The sequence below is a fragment of the Ceratina calcarata genome, unplaced genomic scaffold (genome assembly GCF_001652005.2).
Source record: "Ceratina calcarata isolate Rehan_Ccalc_2016 unplaced genomic scaffold, ASM165200v1 scaffold353.2, whole genome shotgun sequence".
NCBI classification, from domain to species: Eukaryota; Metazoa; Arthropoda; class Insecta; order Hymenoptera; family Apidae; genus Ceratina; species Ceratina calcarata.
This window is the reverse complement of record NW_017158259.1, coordinates 71,397-89,312: the sequence shown is the minus strand read 5'-3', so window position 1 is coordinate 89,312 and position 17,916 is coordinate 71,397. Positions and strand designations below refer to the sequence as shown.

The following is a 17,916-nucleotide window of genomic DNA, read 5'->3' as shown; positions in this document are numbered from 1 at the left end:
GCTGTTAAAAGTTTTTACAAATTTTTACAATATTACCGTAACTAATATCTAATTAACTAAAATGATGAACTGCAAGGGAACTTTTACCAAACAAATTTGCTCTTTCACATAAACGTCAAATATTTGACATTCCTCTAACCTTAGAGAAATCAGGATATTTCTTTAGCAACGCGATAACGAACGGACGGAGTTGGATGACGAACCTTTTTGGGAACCGAACGGCCGAGAAACTTTTCTGAAAATTGAAGAACGAAAATCGCGTTCAAACAGATAATCTCGGCGCGGCACGGAAGTTCAAGAAGGGACGCGATCCTTGAAAGGGCTGTGCCTGAAAATCGTGGGATTCTAAGAAGCGGTTTTAGGTAGAGGAACCCTTGTCGCAGCCGGTCTATGACTCTCTCTCTATCCTGATATTCTTGATCTAGACTGGTATTTCCGCTTTTCGAGATCCTCTCTCCTTTACATCTCCGTTCTCAGTATAAAAAGGTACACTTGAAAACGAGGAACGAATTTCTTCCAGGAACTATATGTATAGAATCTCAAGACGCGGTAAAAGGAATGTAACACGAAAATGAAATGAAGGAAAGCTTTCATGTAATTCTTTCCATTCAAAAGTACGTTGTAATGCATTCTTCTTTACTTTCTCATACTGCATTTGTAATGCTGTTTTAAACAAAAATTTCTTGTACTTACGCTTTTGTTGTGACTAGTACTGTGTGTGTGGTGCGTATCGATCTTCATATTGGCGCACCTATTAAGTGCGTGCAATCGTCGAAATAGGCTCTGCAAAGAATCAGCCTCGAGGAAAGGATGGTCTTTCGCTACGCCGGAAACATCAATTGGGAATTGATAATCTGGAACGAAAAAAAACAAATGTCAGGCTATACCAAAAATTCATACATAAAATGCTTCAAAATAGCTAGAAAATCTATTGAAACGAATATTAAAAACTTCTATTAAAGCGACTACTACTTTAAATTTTATACAGAATAAATATGAAGAGTTCTATGAAAATAATAGGAGCTGAAAAATAATATTGAAATGTAACAAAGAATATTTTATCAATTTTAAAACATTATTAAGTAATTATAAGTGCGTGCGCGTTCCGATCGTTCTCCGTTTCAAATTGAATTTAAAACGAACGCTACCGCGGTCAGAAAAATAGAGGAGCACCGATGTCGGGGCCCTGACAATGGCCGTGGCCAGCATTTTATAGCCCCATCGAGTTTACGAGGAGATTAATGCCTGTAGACTAAGTGGACACCACCGGCAAGGCTCGTTCACGATCTTCGTCTGCGGTGCCCCGAGTCGATGCATTTACACGCTTGGAAATCGATCGTGCAGCTCCTCGCAACACACACCTACCAACAACGCGACCATGATACGCGAGTTTCGATTATTTGATTAATGATCTCCGTGCAAATTATGCCGGCGGGCGTCCGTCCAAGTTTTCGATTCACTTCGGAACATAATTTGCTCCTAATGAGGTGATTTTATCGATCGATTTCTATGTTGGTGGATGTATCTGGGAGTACCTGCCTACTTGGAGAAACGTTCCTGTTGCAGATCGAGCTATGATTTTTTTATACGAGCCTGAGTGATTTTAAATTAATCTCCATTTCGAACAATTGCTGTCACTTTGCAGACATTTTAAGGTTTTTATTTATAACGTCTATCGTCTAGTATTTTTCACAAATGTCTTTTTATATTCTTTAGACCGTGAAGTGGGTTTTTATAAAATTTAACGAAATTCTGTACGTAATGAGAATCAGTTTTCAGAACATACTCAGTTAATAGTCATTGAGACCCACGGTAATTGAGTCGGATACGGTAATCGCACCAAGTTCGTTATTCGAAATTTAATAGAGTCCATTTTATCTGGTTTCCCTATTCTATCTTGTTCGCTTCATTTTATTAGAATTATGACGTAGTTCGGTGTAACGGTACTTTCTCTATAAAATTTCCATGTGCCGCTAATAGTAACAGACGCGCTACGGCCGAGGTCGTATACACCAGCGCCGACTCCCTTTCGTAATTCGAGTTCCTGCGATAATCAGGAAATTAAACTACGCCACGTGATGTAAACGAATTTACATATGCCCCAAAACCACTTTCGATGAACTCATTAATATGAAAACCCTTCCCGAGATCGGTATGCACTTTCTCTATGATAAATTGATTCAGTAGATGATAGAGCACCCTCTGAAGTAAAAAGATACCTGCTGTTCCGGTCAGGATGATATTTTAATTATTTCATGAATGCAAAGTATGATTATTGAAAGTTGATGGATTGCTACTGGTATCTACAACGTTATTCCACAAATAGAATCCACAATTTATCAATTGTTATCGCATTACGTAAATGGCGATATCCTCTTACGTATGCAAGCGTTCAAGGAAACAAAATATACCTGGCTAAGCGGAGAATAATTGTAAGAAGTCGCGGACTCTCAAGATGAGAGAGCGAAAAAGATACAGAACGGGAACTTTTGATTAACTGGTTCTGCAAAAATCAGCCCGCGAAATGTCGATACGTTTCGCCGGCCTTTATTGTGTATCCCTTATCGGCTTTCACCCGAAATTTCGTGCGGTCTCGCGACAGCGCCGGTAACATTATTCTCGACCGTTTTCGCCGTGGCCATTCGTCTCTGTCCCCTTTTGTTCCCGTTGCAACAGAGCACCGTGAATACGTGGATACCACCGTGCCGCCTCAAGTTGAAACTTCGGCCTCCATCCCGACTTGCGCAACGTCGACCCAGATCTTCTGAACCAGATCTCGGATCTATGATCTCGCAAGCTTAGAATGGATCGATAGAGACGATCCTTTAACGTTCACTGGAACTGTTATTCCGATCACAGAAACAATTTTTTTTCTTAGCTCTCATATCAATTAAGAAAAACCAACGAAGGAGATATTTTCATCCGAGGCAGAAATTTCGAAACAGAACAATCGATATTAAAAGGATACAGTGTGCGAGATGAAATTTTATGCGATCTCCTGGTCCGGACTGAGTATACGTGAAACATTTTAAAAAATATAAAGAATGATACACAGGATGCTGACCTTATTAATAAAAATGAGTATCGTGAGAAATTTTTAGAAATACATATAATTAGGAGAAATCAGAGAAATTCTTTCTTCTACGTACGACGTTTATCATTTTAGAAAATTCTATACTTTCTCAAAAGTTCGTTTTACTTTCTCGAAAATTAATTACCTACACATCTACATAGCGAACATATTTACATGAGAATAGCATTAGAATTAAAATGATTCGCAAGCTTTACAGATATTTAACGAAATTCTGTACGTAATGAGAATCAGTTTTCAGAACATACTCAGTTAATAGTCATTGAGACCCACGGTAATTGAGTCGGATACGGTAATCGCACCAAGTTCGTTATTCGAAATTTAATAGAGTCCATTTTATCTGGTTTCCCTATTCTATCTTGTTCGCTTCATTTTATTAGAATTATGACGTAGTTCGGTGTAACGGTACTTTCTCTATAAAATTTCCATGTGCCGCTAATAGTAACAGACGCGCTACGGCCGAGGTCGTATACACCAGCGCCGACTCCCTTTCGTAATTCGAGTTCCTGCGATAATCAGGAAATTAAACTACGCCACGTGATGTAAACGAATTTACATATGCCCCAAAACCACTTTCGATGAACTCATTAATATGAAAACCCTTCCCGAGATCGGTATGCACTTTCTCTATGATAAATTGATTCAGTAGATGATAGAGCACCCTCTGAAGTAAAAAGATACCTGCTGTTCCGGTCAGGATGATATTTTAATTATTTCATGAAAAGTTCTGAAAACTTAATCTATAAAATTCACCTGCACTCTTCAAACTCGATATTTAGCATACACCCTCTCGTCTTCGTGCATTCTGGGACACCCTGCATTTTGCAAACCAGAACTCATCATTATAATTAATTCTTAACACATCGTGTCCATGTAAATATAAATATAGATAGATCGACATGAATATTAGATTGTCAATTAATTGCCGATTTACTTCTAGGCCTTTTATTGTTAGAAGCAAGATTATCATTATAAAACTGTAATTTAGTAAAATAAAATAATGTATGTGATTAATTAAAAAAAAATTAGAAAAAGGAACAGTGTTATAGAACAGTAGATTTGTTACCGTTAATTTATTAAATAACTGAACCAAAACGTTTAGTTCTTTAATGTAATACCTAGTTATTTCATAAATTAACTGAATTAGACACTTTAACGGTAACAGATACACTATTTCAGTAAACCAGGATAAATTAGAGATACCAGCGAGAAGCACGACGCGCCGTGATCGCACGAATCGTAGCTCGATAGCTCCACGATCAATAGATTAACGTTAACGATTGGCCGATTACGCTCTCGCTTCCTGGATGTACTAATTGCTGAGCGTTCTGCGAGGAAACCTCATTGCTCACCGTCGTTCACCGCTCTGTCTGACGTATCAATTAACATTTGTGGATTCGCTCATTTGCTCGCCGTTATTAACGTAATCAATAAATATTAACTGCACGGTAATTGTAATTAACGTTCCTAATATAAACAGTTATTATTGTAGAAAATTTCAAATATGTTTAACTTATAGTCAGAACAACCGTCAATACGTTTTACAATTTTTGGGCTATGAATGCAATGAACTCGCGTTTCACAACATACAAGTCACAAAGAGGGGAATAAACATCCTACGGGCTGTGAGTTTAATTTCACTGAACCATGAATGTACACGTAAGTGAACATAACACTTACGTCAAAATGGTGATAAAAATTTTCTCTCCGAGTGCACGAAGCATCGTCGTCGACTCGGATTAAAGGTGTCTGGATGTTAAACTACCGATTTGCCATGTGTGACAAAGGTATCGTGTATCTCGAAAGCCGATACGACGAAGACACGCATCATCATGATTTCCCGTCGCATTACGCAATGAAATTTCTTTCGTACCAAACTCCTTCGAACGAGGGTCGATCACTCGATCATGCCTATTTTTTCGCGGAACGCCTCGCGGGTATTCTCCATGGAATAAAAAAAATGATGCCCCTCTCTACAAGGAGAAGAAATCGACTAGCATCGGCTTCGCCGGGAATTCGACTGGTTCTACCGCCACGTGATCTCCTCTCTTCTGGCCGGGATCAATGAAACGATACACGGCACGAGGAGCGAGCATAAGCGCGATCATGACGTCAATGCTGTCCATGCGTATTTTTTCTCTTCTCTAGAGTTCCCAGAGATCGTATCGTGAATCATTTGATCGGTTTCTAAATCGACGCTATTGAAAGATCGTACCGATGGTAACTTAATTAACTGTCGATCCTGTTAGTATCGAACACGTGCGACTAGGAAAGTGGGTCGTCGTGATTGGATCGCTGGGATGATCGATATAAATCTTCCGTAACTCGAGTTGGATTTATATATTACGAGTACTGTTCGATCTCCACACATTGTAAGCCTATGCGTGCCCTTTAGATCTTTAGATATCGTGATCTCTTGATCTTTTCATTTATAGGCTTGCAACAGATTCAGTGATCCATAGAGTGGATCACGAGATTCCAGAATTTTATATTCATTAGAGAACATAGGTTGAAAAGCAATTTGGAATAAGTGCAACGCGTCTTTTACAGAATGAAAGACCCAAACGCGTGCCCTTCGATACGTCAGAGAATTCAATAACGTAATCGAAAACACGTACGATTATGCCATGTGTAATGGTGGAGCACTTCAAACTTTAGGAGGGTTAAAAAGTAGTACAAGCTAAAGATAGAAAAGTGATCGATGAAAACTGACTGTTATACACGCAATGCTAGTTTTCTATTTCTGTATGCTAACCTTCTCCAGGGAAGAGGAATTTCTTTTACAAAGCAGCGGTGAACGCTTTGCGCTTCATGTATAACTTGTAATAATACTTTAGAATATAAGCAAAAGGATATCGCCCAAGTCGATCATTCAACATGTCTCCATCATCATAACGAACTGATCGATTGAGACGATCGATGCAAACGTGAACTTCCATTCATCCACCCTTTCGGATGTTCGTCTCTTCAACAAACTAACGTTTCGTTCGAAAAAACGAATACCTTGGGAAAGGCAGACTCGCGATAATAGAGCCTAGCCTATCGAATGTACTCAGTCGGTTGTATCGGTATCGTATTTATATCGCGGCTTGCGCTGACCGACTGGAGTTCAACTGGGTCAATTAGCTACTATTCATAGTTGCGCTTCGATCGCGAGAGGCCGCGGCCGTTCGGCCGTAAGTTACGATCCAGCGCGGTGTACGTATAGGACCTATACACGCGGTAATACGCGCGGCCGCAGAAAGCGGAGCGCGCGCGAGTCTTCTCTCCCCCTGGAACGCGTTTGTTGTGCCGTTGCACGACGACGCTGGAACCGGTGCAACCAGAATGCGGCGAAGAAAGAAGGAAGGGGTGCTACGATGCGCTGCGCGAAGCGGCAGAGAGACGAGCGTGGATCGGATTTTCTCACGCGATCTCCCCGACACGATCCGCTTCGATCGGTTTCGTCTGTCGATTCGCGCACAGACCGGAGCCGCAAGACTCGTTCGCCTCCGTGAAATTATCATGTTTCGAGCGGATATCGCGATGCCGCAAGTCGCACCGAGCAAAACGGTCTCCTAAGGCTGTTCCGATGCCTTCAGGCTCTGATTCAGCGAGCCAAGTCGGTAGCAGCACGCTCTGTCGTTAACCTTAGAACCGTACGCCGCTTGAACCATAACGCGAACTTGTAAGCCGCTTGATTTACGAGCGGAACGCTTGTTTTTAGTGAACATTCCCTCCGGGACGGAGGCGTGAGATATTTTTAGATAAATCTTCGGGTTTTCAGATTATTTAATCGTTTATACAGCAGAGAATTTTTACGTTACCGAACGTACATAATTGCTACGGATATCATGAATCTCCTTGGATTCCTCGCATTTGTTAAATCAAGAACGACAAGCAGACATAAAGTATCCTACTAATGAATATTTCAAGAGATCGTACAAGGGCGACGATAAATGATCGCGTCAAACCGAAGGCGTTCACGACGAATTCTATATTACGGAAATGGTCATGTTGCTGAAACTAACGAACGATAATGCAAATTCTAACTCGATCTTTATATTCAGTTTTGGTTCGCTCTGGTGACTGTCTAAAAATACTGCACGAGTTTCGTAACTTTTTATCATAGCATCTCGCCGAGAGCATTGGGTGCGAAACATTCTTGCGGTAAAGGGTACCAGGCTTTTATTTAGAAACTTGCACCATTCTTTCCTCTGCATTTGGCATCTGGGTTGTCGCAACACTCCCCTCGACGCACACGCCGCGTGTGCATCTTGTTCGAAGTCGAGTTGGCGAACGTGTTCCTCGGCAACGGCGGCAACACCGGCCATTTATTTGCATATTGATTACTTCTGAAGATCAAGCGCCTGGAGAATCTCGAAGTATCAAGGAAGAAGAGACGAAGCAGATGTTTGATATAATCCGATAAATGAAATCCCTTAAATTTCAGAACTGTACATACGTGTGCAACCACGTTTCGTCTTCAAGGACAAGCATCGACTCACGAGTCTTGCAATGAGCTATCGACCTTTGAGTCACTGACAATCGTAGGGTCAATTTTACAAGCTCCGATTAACAACGATTAAAGTGTTGCCAACAGAAAAATTTTAACTATATTTCGCTCTGATTAATTTAAACTAAATTTTAATAATCTAAATCTATCTTTAAAAGATTTATTATTTAGAATATTTAAATAATTTTTACGTAGTATAATTATTCCTTGTGAAAAATGTAGTTCAAATATTTCGTTACGAAACATCTGTGCAATGAATCAAACTAATTGATTTCACTATGAAACTAAAAGATTAACAATAAATTATATTCTCCGGAATGAACGAGAAACGGAAATTTGAGTTATGCTACTAAAATTTTCATCCCTTCGATTCATACGTAGAACAGCTCTTTAATTGAGGCGACTGAAAACGTCGTTACCGATCCCAAATATCACGGAAACGATTATCGAGGCTCGTTCGAGGTGGCGTTTATAAATATTAATACCGGTCGTTCGTGGCATCTCGCGCGAACGAGTTGCGAGGGCTGCAAGGCGCTTTACGCGCTGCGGTTAGGGTAGAACCTGTTATTTAGTAACTTGCGCCATACCTTCTCTCCCGGTTTTGGCATTTGGGTCGCAGAGAACGCAATGCAGCGTTGCCTGTCCGGCCGCATTACTTGGGACATGTTTATGGGTGCCTCGACCCGAGCAACGGTCAGTTCTACTGACTCACCGTGCGAAACTAGTACCTATCGGGCAGCCGTGTTTTTAACGACGCGATCTTCGTTGATGGAGCACGATCGAGCGATCGCTACCGTTGTTCAAGCACCGCGCGGTAACCACGCATGATGCCCAGACGCCACTTCTTTTTCGCGGCGTCAACCTTGAAGAATTGCATCATGCCGCGAGGACGTTTGTTACCTACAGCGCAGAGTGAATGGTGCGACGAACGGGCGCGCGTACGTTTAATCGAGCGTGAAACAGTTTGGGAAATTAGACTCGCGTGGATTTGACTGATCATTTTGTTGAATGCTCAGAGTCCTTGTTGAGTAATTGAGGATGTATCGAACGAGCAACAGAAGCGATCGAGTACAATTATGGGATTCGTACTTCAAGAAGAATTATACATAGTTTGATTATCAATGTTTGAAATAATTGCTCATCGCACACCTGATATCCAATGGTTCTCGTGTTCAAACCAAAATTTCAGGGGCCAGGACAGTCACGAGACTTTTAGATGACATAAAAATTCAATAGCTTCGTATTATCGATTTTTCATCATCTTTGTAACGCTTATATTATCAAATATCAACACAAATTATTACATTACATTACATTTAACTATCACCAAAGGGGTCTGACTTTTACGTGAACGTTAAATTACATTTAACTATCACCAAAGGGGTCTGACCTTTATCTTTTCAAAAAAGTATCTGATGACCTGAAAAATCAACAGATCTTAATTACGCGTAACTCGTCTAGGAACAGGCAATCCTCTATCGGCTGTAATGTCTGTTCATTCATCACTGATCAAGATCCAGGCCCGATGTATAATCCCACTATGTCGATCTGGCAAATAGCAATCGAGTTCGTGCAAATTCATCGCGATTACTTGCGGCACGACAAATTACCCGTATCGATGCCAGCAGCGAAGGATCGACCCTTGACATTGGACTTGAATATATCGCGCGACCTTTAAACCAGCCACGAACTGTGCAAACGTACACGGTTGTCTGTCAATGCGAAACAACGAAAGGAAAGAATAGAATAAGAATAAACAATTGTGTATCTAATAACTACTCGGTCATTACTAGTAAGTGGATGGTAAATCGCATCTCTCGGAGATTCCACCATACGCTTGCGAACGAACAGTCGATGATTACGTCACGTGTTAATGCTCGATACGCATAATCCGAGACGTTGGAATTTATTGGATTATTACGTGCTTCGATTCGTGTGTTGCAGACAAATTTTCAAGCGATGATTCACCAAGTTGAACTTTGCGGCCTTGTTCCACTAAATTCTAGGTCGCCTCGCCATGTCATTTGTGACGCCTTTATTTCCGTTCCGTTTATTATAATAGCAAAATACAGAAGGAAATTTTGTAATGCGATGTAAAGTGAAACCGAGAACCAACCAATTCCAAGTCAAAATCATCCCCGACAAAATATTACGATTATACCCGAAAAACTCGAACGACGTAGCTGTTGCATATAATGGGAGAAGGTGACAAAACAATCGAAGAATTCTCCCTTGAAATCTACTCCTAAATAAAATATTGATAAAGGTTGGAAAAAGTCTTTTTAATATACCAGAAATCAGAGAAATAGAAATTGCACGGGGAATTAAATCTTGAATGACTAGTTGGCAAACCCATTATTCGCTCAGTTCAATTTCACGGCAACCATATCGGCGACAATGAGTTCCTTTGTGTCGACGTTTAAACAACAGTTACATTGAACATTATCGTGACGTTTTCCAGCGGGTCATTTCACGCACATCGTCCACGGGCTACCGATGTCAAGCTACTGCGTGTCACGACAATTCATCCGGCACCGCGGATACTTATCCATTCTGCAAGCGGACGTCGCGTCGCGTCTACGCGACGAGCTCGAATCATTGAAGTCTCCGCGGCGAGAGCGTTCAAATTACCAGGATAATTCGCAGAAATGTCCTCGTTCGACGCTAGCCAGGCCTCGGAAATCTTGCGGATTATGCAACTGGTCATTCATATCATTCATGCTGGCTATAAGTCGAAGCCTTGTGGCTTCAACGGAATTGTCGCTCTTTCTTATGGGCGTACGTATCAGAATCTGTGTAACAGACAACTGGATCGGCGAGCATCCAGCATGAATCTTGATACGAGTTTACGTAACTATCACCGCGGACCGAACACCTGTGCGTGCTTAAGTCGCCACACGGAAGGACACGGTGCAGAGATCAACGCGAGAAATCGAAGAGATCGCCGCGACGAAGGCCAGTTTCTTATTTTTAAAGCCTTCGGTTAGCGCTACGGTTACACCCACACGAGATCGGAGAACGACGCCGCACCGGATCTCTTGACCGTCCCTCTTCACTCGTCGACGATGATTTCATTCCCGATCGTTACATAGGCGATCTAATTAAATCGTGACTTTTTAACGACATCGACTGCGACACACGGCCATTTTGCGCGAGGCTTACACCTACACTGCGCTGGTTCTTAAAGTATATACCGGATGCTCAGAAGATTTCACTTTAATATGGACGGATTCATGTGATTCATAGTACCACATAACTGCGTATATTATAGACAAATGTGGGGAGCTTGAATAGAATTTACTATTCGACAGGCTAATTTACAACGACTGGGCAAATTCTCGTATCTTTATTAATGACTCAGGCGGAGGCGTGAGTTCCTGCATGCTGCTCCGATTTCCTGAAAACGGTTCTACACAGTTTGCTCACGCTATCTCATAAAAACTGCTGATAACTGATAACGCATAAGGATTTTGGACTGTTCCCTACTTACGAGATTCACGTCACCGCGTTCGCTGACCGCTATGCGTTTCTCGATCAATCTTTTGTCGGATCTGGCTATCGGCGTTTCCATGTCATTCCTCTCGCCGCGATAAAAATGCGATATGCGAGTACGGTATCGTAAATCGATTTGCATGTGGACACGTGTACAGTTCAAGTATGAACTACAAACCGACATGCGATCTTGCGTGAATGGATCGAGAACCGACTGAGAACGTCGATGAAAGCGTCGTGTCTTTCTGGTCAATCGAGTGTCTCGAATCTTATCACCTCGAGATCTGATTGTGAAAATATAAGACATAATACTTGGACTGCCATGACTTTTGTGTCTAAGAGTAAGGCTTTAATAATTCCGCGAACATAGATTTCGATTGTTTTGAAAATGTCAATTAAATCAGCTGTGACATGATTTTGGAAGAAATCTCAGCTTCTATTTCAAACGTTTTGTAATCATCTCTAAAGTGTCATTTAAGATTTTATCTTCTTCATTTGATATTCATTATTTCCAAAATAATCACAGACATTTAATTATTAATTTTTTCTTGCATAGAACACGCACTCATTTTTTATCTTAAACAATAGTATTAAGCTACGCACTTTAAGAAGTTATTACAACACATACGATAAATGTCTTGTTCCTTGCACAGCGATAATTTAACAACTGAATCGCATGAACGATCGTACATGTAATCCAATAAAACTATCGACTGGACGCGATATTAACCCAGTTTATCTAATTTTCTGTGTTATCATAAAAAAAAAAACCAGATGGCGAGTTTCTCATCGATCAGTTGTAAAATTAGTTTGAAACAAATCGGCACGATATCAGGAGTGCGGATGCCGGTTCGCTTTCTCGCCTCGGTTGTTTGCGATGCAAATACAGACTTCGATTACGAAAAAACCGGGCGAAGATAAGGCGGCGGTAGCAAGCCACCGAACGTGCAATGAAACCGCGCGCCTGGCAACTTTATCAATCCTGCCCAGTATATGTACGTATGTGTAACCAACGTACGTCGGTGGTCAATGTTGTGATGAACATACCTGCTTCCGACTCATGATCCCATCGATTCTCAGAGTGCTTTGACCGATGTTATATACGTACGTATACATACATAAACATGCGTCGTTCTCTGAGGCACGAAAGGAAACTGATGAGTGAAAAGTACGTGGCAATAGACAGCTGGTCGTCAATAAAATCCGAAGATACTGATAAACATTATCAGTGCAATTTTCAAGACAATACGATTGTTTTTCCACACATAGTTTTTTAATGATTTTTAAAGAGCCTCAAATCCATTGAGAAATCGTTCTATTTACCTTTCATATTTCCTACGTGACAGTGTCGACACATTCGTAGCAACGTTGATTCGATCCCTGGTTCCTTTGACAACGACCAAGCCTTCAACGACACACGTACGTGAAAAATCCCACGTTACTCATGGCTACCATTAATTTCAGTTCGGAGCGTCCAATCGTTCCGTCGCGCGTTGCTTTTTATCGATCGGCCAACATAACGTGGATAAGTTTCTCGGGACTCGATCGCATTTCGTCACCAAAATCCGCCCCAGCCAGCTCACTGGCTTCACGATCAATTGCACTTGTTTACGCGGGATAAAAAGTACCTTCGTATGCTGATCCACGATCATTCGTCACGGGAAAGGAAATTAGATGAAAACAGTTATTTCTTGATATCCACACAGTTATCTCGAGAAGAGGCGGCTTTTCCTTTCTCCCACGCGCGTAGTATGATTCACAAAAATAAACACGTGTCTTCCACCTGTTTGCTTCTAGCCAATACAAGGAAAAAGTTATTGTTCCGAAGGCACGAAACACGGTCGATTTTTAGAAGAAATGTTGTGTTCCCTCAGCTTTATACAATGATGGCAAAATAACGAGTTCACTATCGTAATGGACAGTCCAAGAAATGCATAACATGCAACGCATATACAGCACGGGATGTCACATCAAATGCAGTACTACTGACTTTTCACAGAACGGAGCTACGCCACGGTGAATAACACGCAGCACAACCGCTCCGGAATAATGGCACTTCTGTTCTATATTTTTTTTTTTTTCGAAGATAGACTGCACAATGCAGAGCGCACGGAAACACCCAAAGCGCTCTCAAATGAGAGTGCAGGCCACGCAAGGAATTACTGTCAGACGAACTGGCGGCCGCGGGTAATTGACGTGACTCCTCTTCCGGTTGTTGCTCCACCAGCAATCGACCAGTTGTACGTGATCTAGAACTACTAACACGATCGCTGGAGCAACCTTTCCAGTATAACTTCGCGTATTTCGATCAGTATTCCCATTGTCGTCTCTACTACTGTCACTTCGTTATAGATCACTGTATCATTCACTAGAGCTGGACAGGATATCGATCCGTGATTCGCAAGTTCAATATAGTTCTGTTAGATTGCTGTTCCGGTAATAATTACGTGCACGACGGTATGAACGGATCGATGTCAAAACGATCCACGTGAACATCCACAGATCGGAAGTAACGAACCGCTCGTGGGAATTAAATTGTTATAAAACTGTTGCGACACGCAAGTATCAGAAAGTATCAAAGATCTTTTCTTGGTTGACGTTAATCGATCAAATCGATCCCCGAACACGATCAGAGACACCGCGAATGATTCTTCCGAGAGTAAGATCGAAACTTGAGGTAAACGTGCAATAAGCGGATCAGCGCGAGAGCTACGGCTCCTCCACCGGTTGCCTCTCGACTAGCGGTCGTAGGCGTGTAGCGCTGAGTATAGAAGAGAAGCTCGACTGCTCGCTCGAACCACGAAGAAACTACTACAGGCACGAAACGTAGCGTGATGCCTGGGTGGGGAGGGGACACGTACCCGTGGGGCAGCTGTCTTGAAAGAGGGACGCGGCGGAGGACGCCGGCCTGCCGCCTATAAATGTGTACGAATGTGTGTTTGTTAAGCTCGTGGTGTGGTGTGGTGTAGTGGGACACCCGACGTATCCTGTGGAGGGCACATGGAACGAAACGACCGGCCAAGCTCTGGAGGGGAAATACAACCGATGCATTGCATTTCACGAATGCATGCCCTGTTCGCTCAAGTGCCCAAGTTCGCTCCGAAACTAGTGATGGCTAGAACTGCTACTTTCGAATCAAGAGACATTCGTTTCCAATCACGCTGATTTTTCACAGTGATTCCTGATTCCTGTCATCGCTTCTGATTTGTGTATTAACAATAAGAGCAGAATTCGTCATTAAATAGACTAACTCATTATCTAGTATCTTCATAACTATTTCCATAAATGACTTAACATCATTACAGATTTACGACTAAACGTTTCGTACCTAATAGTGTTATTAAAAATTGTTTTCCACTGAAAAATTTATTACCAAACGAAAATTATTTTTCCATACTTAAATTATATCTTGCGATCTATCTTATACCGGAAACGAAGGTTCAAAGAATGCATTTGGAATTAATCGCACAGGTGGCAGGTAGGTGCAGCTGCAATTTCTTCGAAATTTGTCGTTAGCATTCATGGGAGAACGGTACGGTTCGATTCAGAAGCTTTCATGTCGACGATGGTACCCGCAAGATTGTGGTCCGCACTCGAAGTACCGATATGCATGCACTAGTATGCATCGCCGGTCGCCAGGGACTCCGTCAGGCCATCCTCCTAGAGATCCATCGATAGCGGAATCTATTTTTAGTCCATGCAACAAGTATGTGATTGATGGCCTTTAAGGATCCACCTTGTGCCTCGCACTTTGCGGATCGTTTCGAGACACGCTAGGTGTCGATTAGAGGATCTGGGGTTTTCCGGTAAATATACATACGGACGTTCCCTCTTGCGTTGATCGAAGCGATTGCATAACTTGACCGTCTCGTCCCTTCAAGCACCAACAGCTAAGTAGCCTCAGAGGAATTATTTGGATATTCTATTTTTTTCCATATACTATTTCCATTTTACTAGTAGGACCCAAGAAATTATTTTATCAATGCAATATCTGCATTATAATCTAAATTATCATTTTTTGTATTTTAAAAATCATGCATTTCCCTTTTAATATTTCGCGTGTACCTAAGCATTGAATGAATTTCTTTCAACAAAGAATACACACAAGCATAAAGAGACAAATGAATTAATGAGTGCGATTGGATGCATCGGATCTGCCGATAATAACGATCATTTTATCAGTTGATTCGAGTGACGTTCAAGACGGTCGACCTCCAAAGAAGCGGTTGCCTCCTTGTCTGGAGAGAAACACAGCAGCCGGTGAACACGTCCGCGCGAATTTCTCGCTACATCAGCGCGCGAACGTTTCGAACATACAAGAGACAGTCAGAAACGGGCCGAGACGCTCCACGGTCCGCCGCAAGACTGATACGCCGTGGCGGAAAGCGCAATATCCGTGCATCCGTTTTCACCACAGCGGGGATCCATTCGCGACCCACCTACTACGATCGTCGCGTCGTCGTGTCGCGGGTTGGAGGACGCGCATTCGCGGAATCGAGACCTTTGAGAAACCACTGTCACTCGCGTAAATTAATTACGCCTCCGGTACGCGGAATAGTATTTTCGAAACGGTAGTTCACGATAACTTAGCGGCACGAGTTCCTGATGATTTGACAGGTGCTTTTTAGTAATTACATGGAAATGTTGAAATTGATAGAATAGTCAAACTGTAATTGATTGAGTACGTTAACATTGTTGTAATAAATCAAAGTAATAAACATGCCAATCCATAGTATTCATATATTTGGCAATTTATTCGTAGTATTAATAGATGCAATAAAACTGAGGACACGATGACAAGTAGATAACGGTTTACCTACTTTTTAAATCATCGACAATTTAGCACGGATCGTTCCACTCGACATCGTGAACAAACATGCTGTTTTTGAAATCGAATGTTTGCCGTGAAATTTTGTCATCCGATAAAAACAGCTTCTTCTTCAGCGAAGGTGTACTCTTTTTATTAGTGTCTGAAGTTGCTTTCCCCGATTGGGTCAACAACCCACGATTCAAGGTACCTCAAGGTCGTCAAAGGTCGAAATTTAAGGCTCGACTGATTGTATGAACCAATAGGAAAGGTAAACCATTCAGGTGGGTCTCACGTTTCTCAGCGTGTCCCACGCACAATGGTCGCTCTTTCGTTGTGAGTGGAATCTTGATAAACGCCAGAATGGAAATACCTTAAAGGTCAATGCACTGGCCTCCGAAGATCATATCAAGCAGAATGAAAAAAGTCAATTGTTTTATTCAGAAAACGAAGGGCCAGGACCACACGAGCGTTTTATAAACCGCGTGTCGCACGTCGCGTTTTCTCCATCGAAATCTGAAATGTTCAGCTAGCCTTTTGCATATTTTTCAAACGATTCACCTAGTATTTGAACAATCCTTGGATTAATAAACAATGTCTTATATTGCAAATACATATGGACAAGGGAGAGAATTCACGTATAATGAATTTCGAACGTGAACCAACGGTTTCCGCGTTTCTGGCCAGGATGATTAAGGCGCGTGACTTTGGGGGCCATCGATTACGCGCGCGACGCGCGATTTTCATCGCGACCGAACTTCAAAGGAAACTGGCGATCCAGCTACCTACCGACTATTTTCGTAGACTCCCGCGCGTCCCTTTCGGTCCAGATGTGATTAAGACCGTCTTCTCTGTCATTCGCGCCGCTGCGTTTGCAGATTTCATTCAAAGACCAGGTTCCCAGATGAACGCGTGTAATAATAGCCTTCTCGACAACAATAATTTTCGTTGTCGCTTTCGTTAAACTTTCAACGCGTTCCGCAGCGAGGAACTAACGAAGACAATATACACAATTCTGCGAAAACAATGAATGAAAAGTTGCCAGAGGGACAATAATATAAAATGACTCGCAGAAAAATTCACTGTTTGTCACGACCAATGTATTTTATCGTTGGCGTTCATCAACGTTGTCGCGCGATTATCATTCCGAACCGCTCCATTCCTCTTAGACTTCATATTCTGAACAATTACAGTGAAGTCCATAAATATTCATATAAATGAAAAAATTGAATAACTTTTTAATGTTGGAAATTACGCCTCCGGTACGCGGAATAGTATTTTCGAAACGGTAGTTCACGATAACTTAGCGGCACGAGTTCCTGATGATTTGACAGGTGCTTTTTAGTAATTACATGGAAATGTTGAAATTGATAGAATAGTCAAACTGTAATTGATTGAGTACGTTAACATTGTTGTAATAAATCAAAGTAATAAACATGCCAATCCATAGTATTCATATATTTGGCAATTTATTCGTAGTATTAATAGATGCAATAAAACTGAGGACACGATGACAAGTAGATAACGGTTTACCTACTTTTTAAATCATCGACAATTTAGCACGGATCGTTCCACTCGACATCGTGAACAAACATGCTGTTTTTGAAATCGAATGTTTGCCGTGAAATTTTGTCATCCGATAAAAACAGCTTCTTCTTCAGCGAAGGTGTACTCTTTTTATTAGTGTCTGAAGTTGCTTTCCCCGATTGGGTCAACAACCCACGATTCAAGGTACCTCAAGGTCGTCAAAGGTCGAAATTTAAGGCTCGACTGATTGTATGAACCAATAGGAAAGGTAAACCATTCAGGTGGGTCTCACGTTTCTCAGCGTGTCCCACGCACAATGGTCGCTCTTTCGTTGTGAGTGGAATCTTGATAAACGCCAGAATGGAAATACCTTAAAGGTCAATGCACTGGCCTCCGAAGATCATATCAAGCAGAATGAAAAAAGTCAATTGTTTTATTCAGAAAACGAAGGGCCAGGACCACACGAGCGTTTTATAAACCGCGTGTCGCACGTCGCGTTTTCTC

The 17,916-nt window shown here is 41.8% G+C and overlaps 1 protein-coding gene across 5 annotated transcripts in view; it reads right to left on the bottom strand.

Moving 5' to 3' along the window:
- cv-c (RhoGTPase activating protein) overlaps nt 1-17,916 on the bottom strand; it is a 102,038-nt gene that overhangs the window by 26,863 nt on the left and 57,259 nt on the right. For 4 of the 5 annotated variants that reach the window (XM_026813974.1, XM_026813975.1, XM_026813976.1 and 1 more), the window contains one exon: nt 694-854. In XM_026813974.1, the coding sequence (XP_026669775.1) occupies nt 694-854 (161 nt within the window). Of the gene's footprint in view, nt 1-693; nt 855-12,401; nt 13,851-17,916 lie in introns of those variants that run through there. The other variant, XM_026813978.1, reaches the window with a different exon arrangement.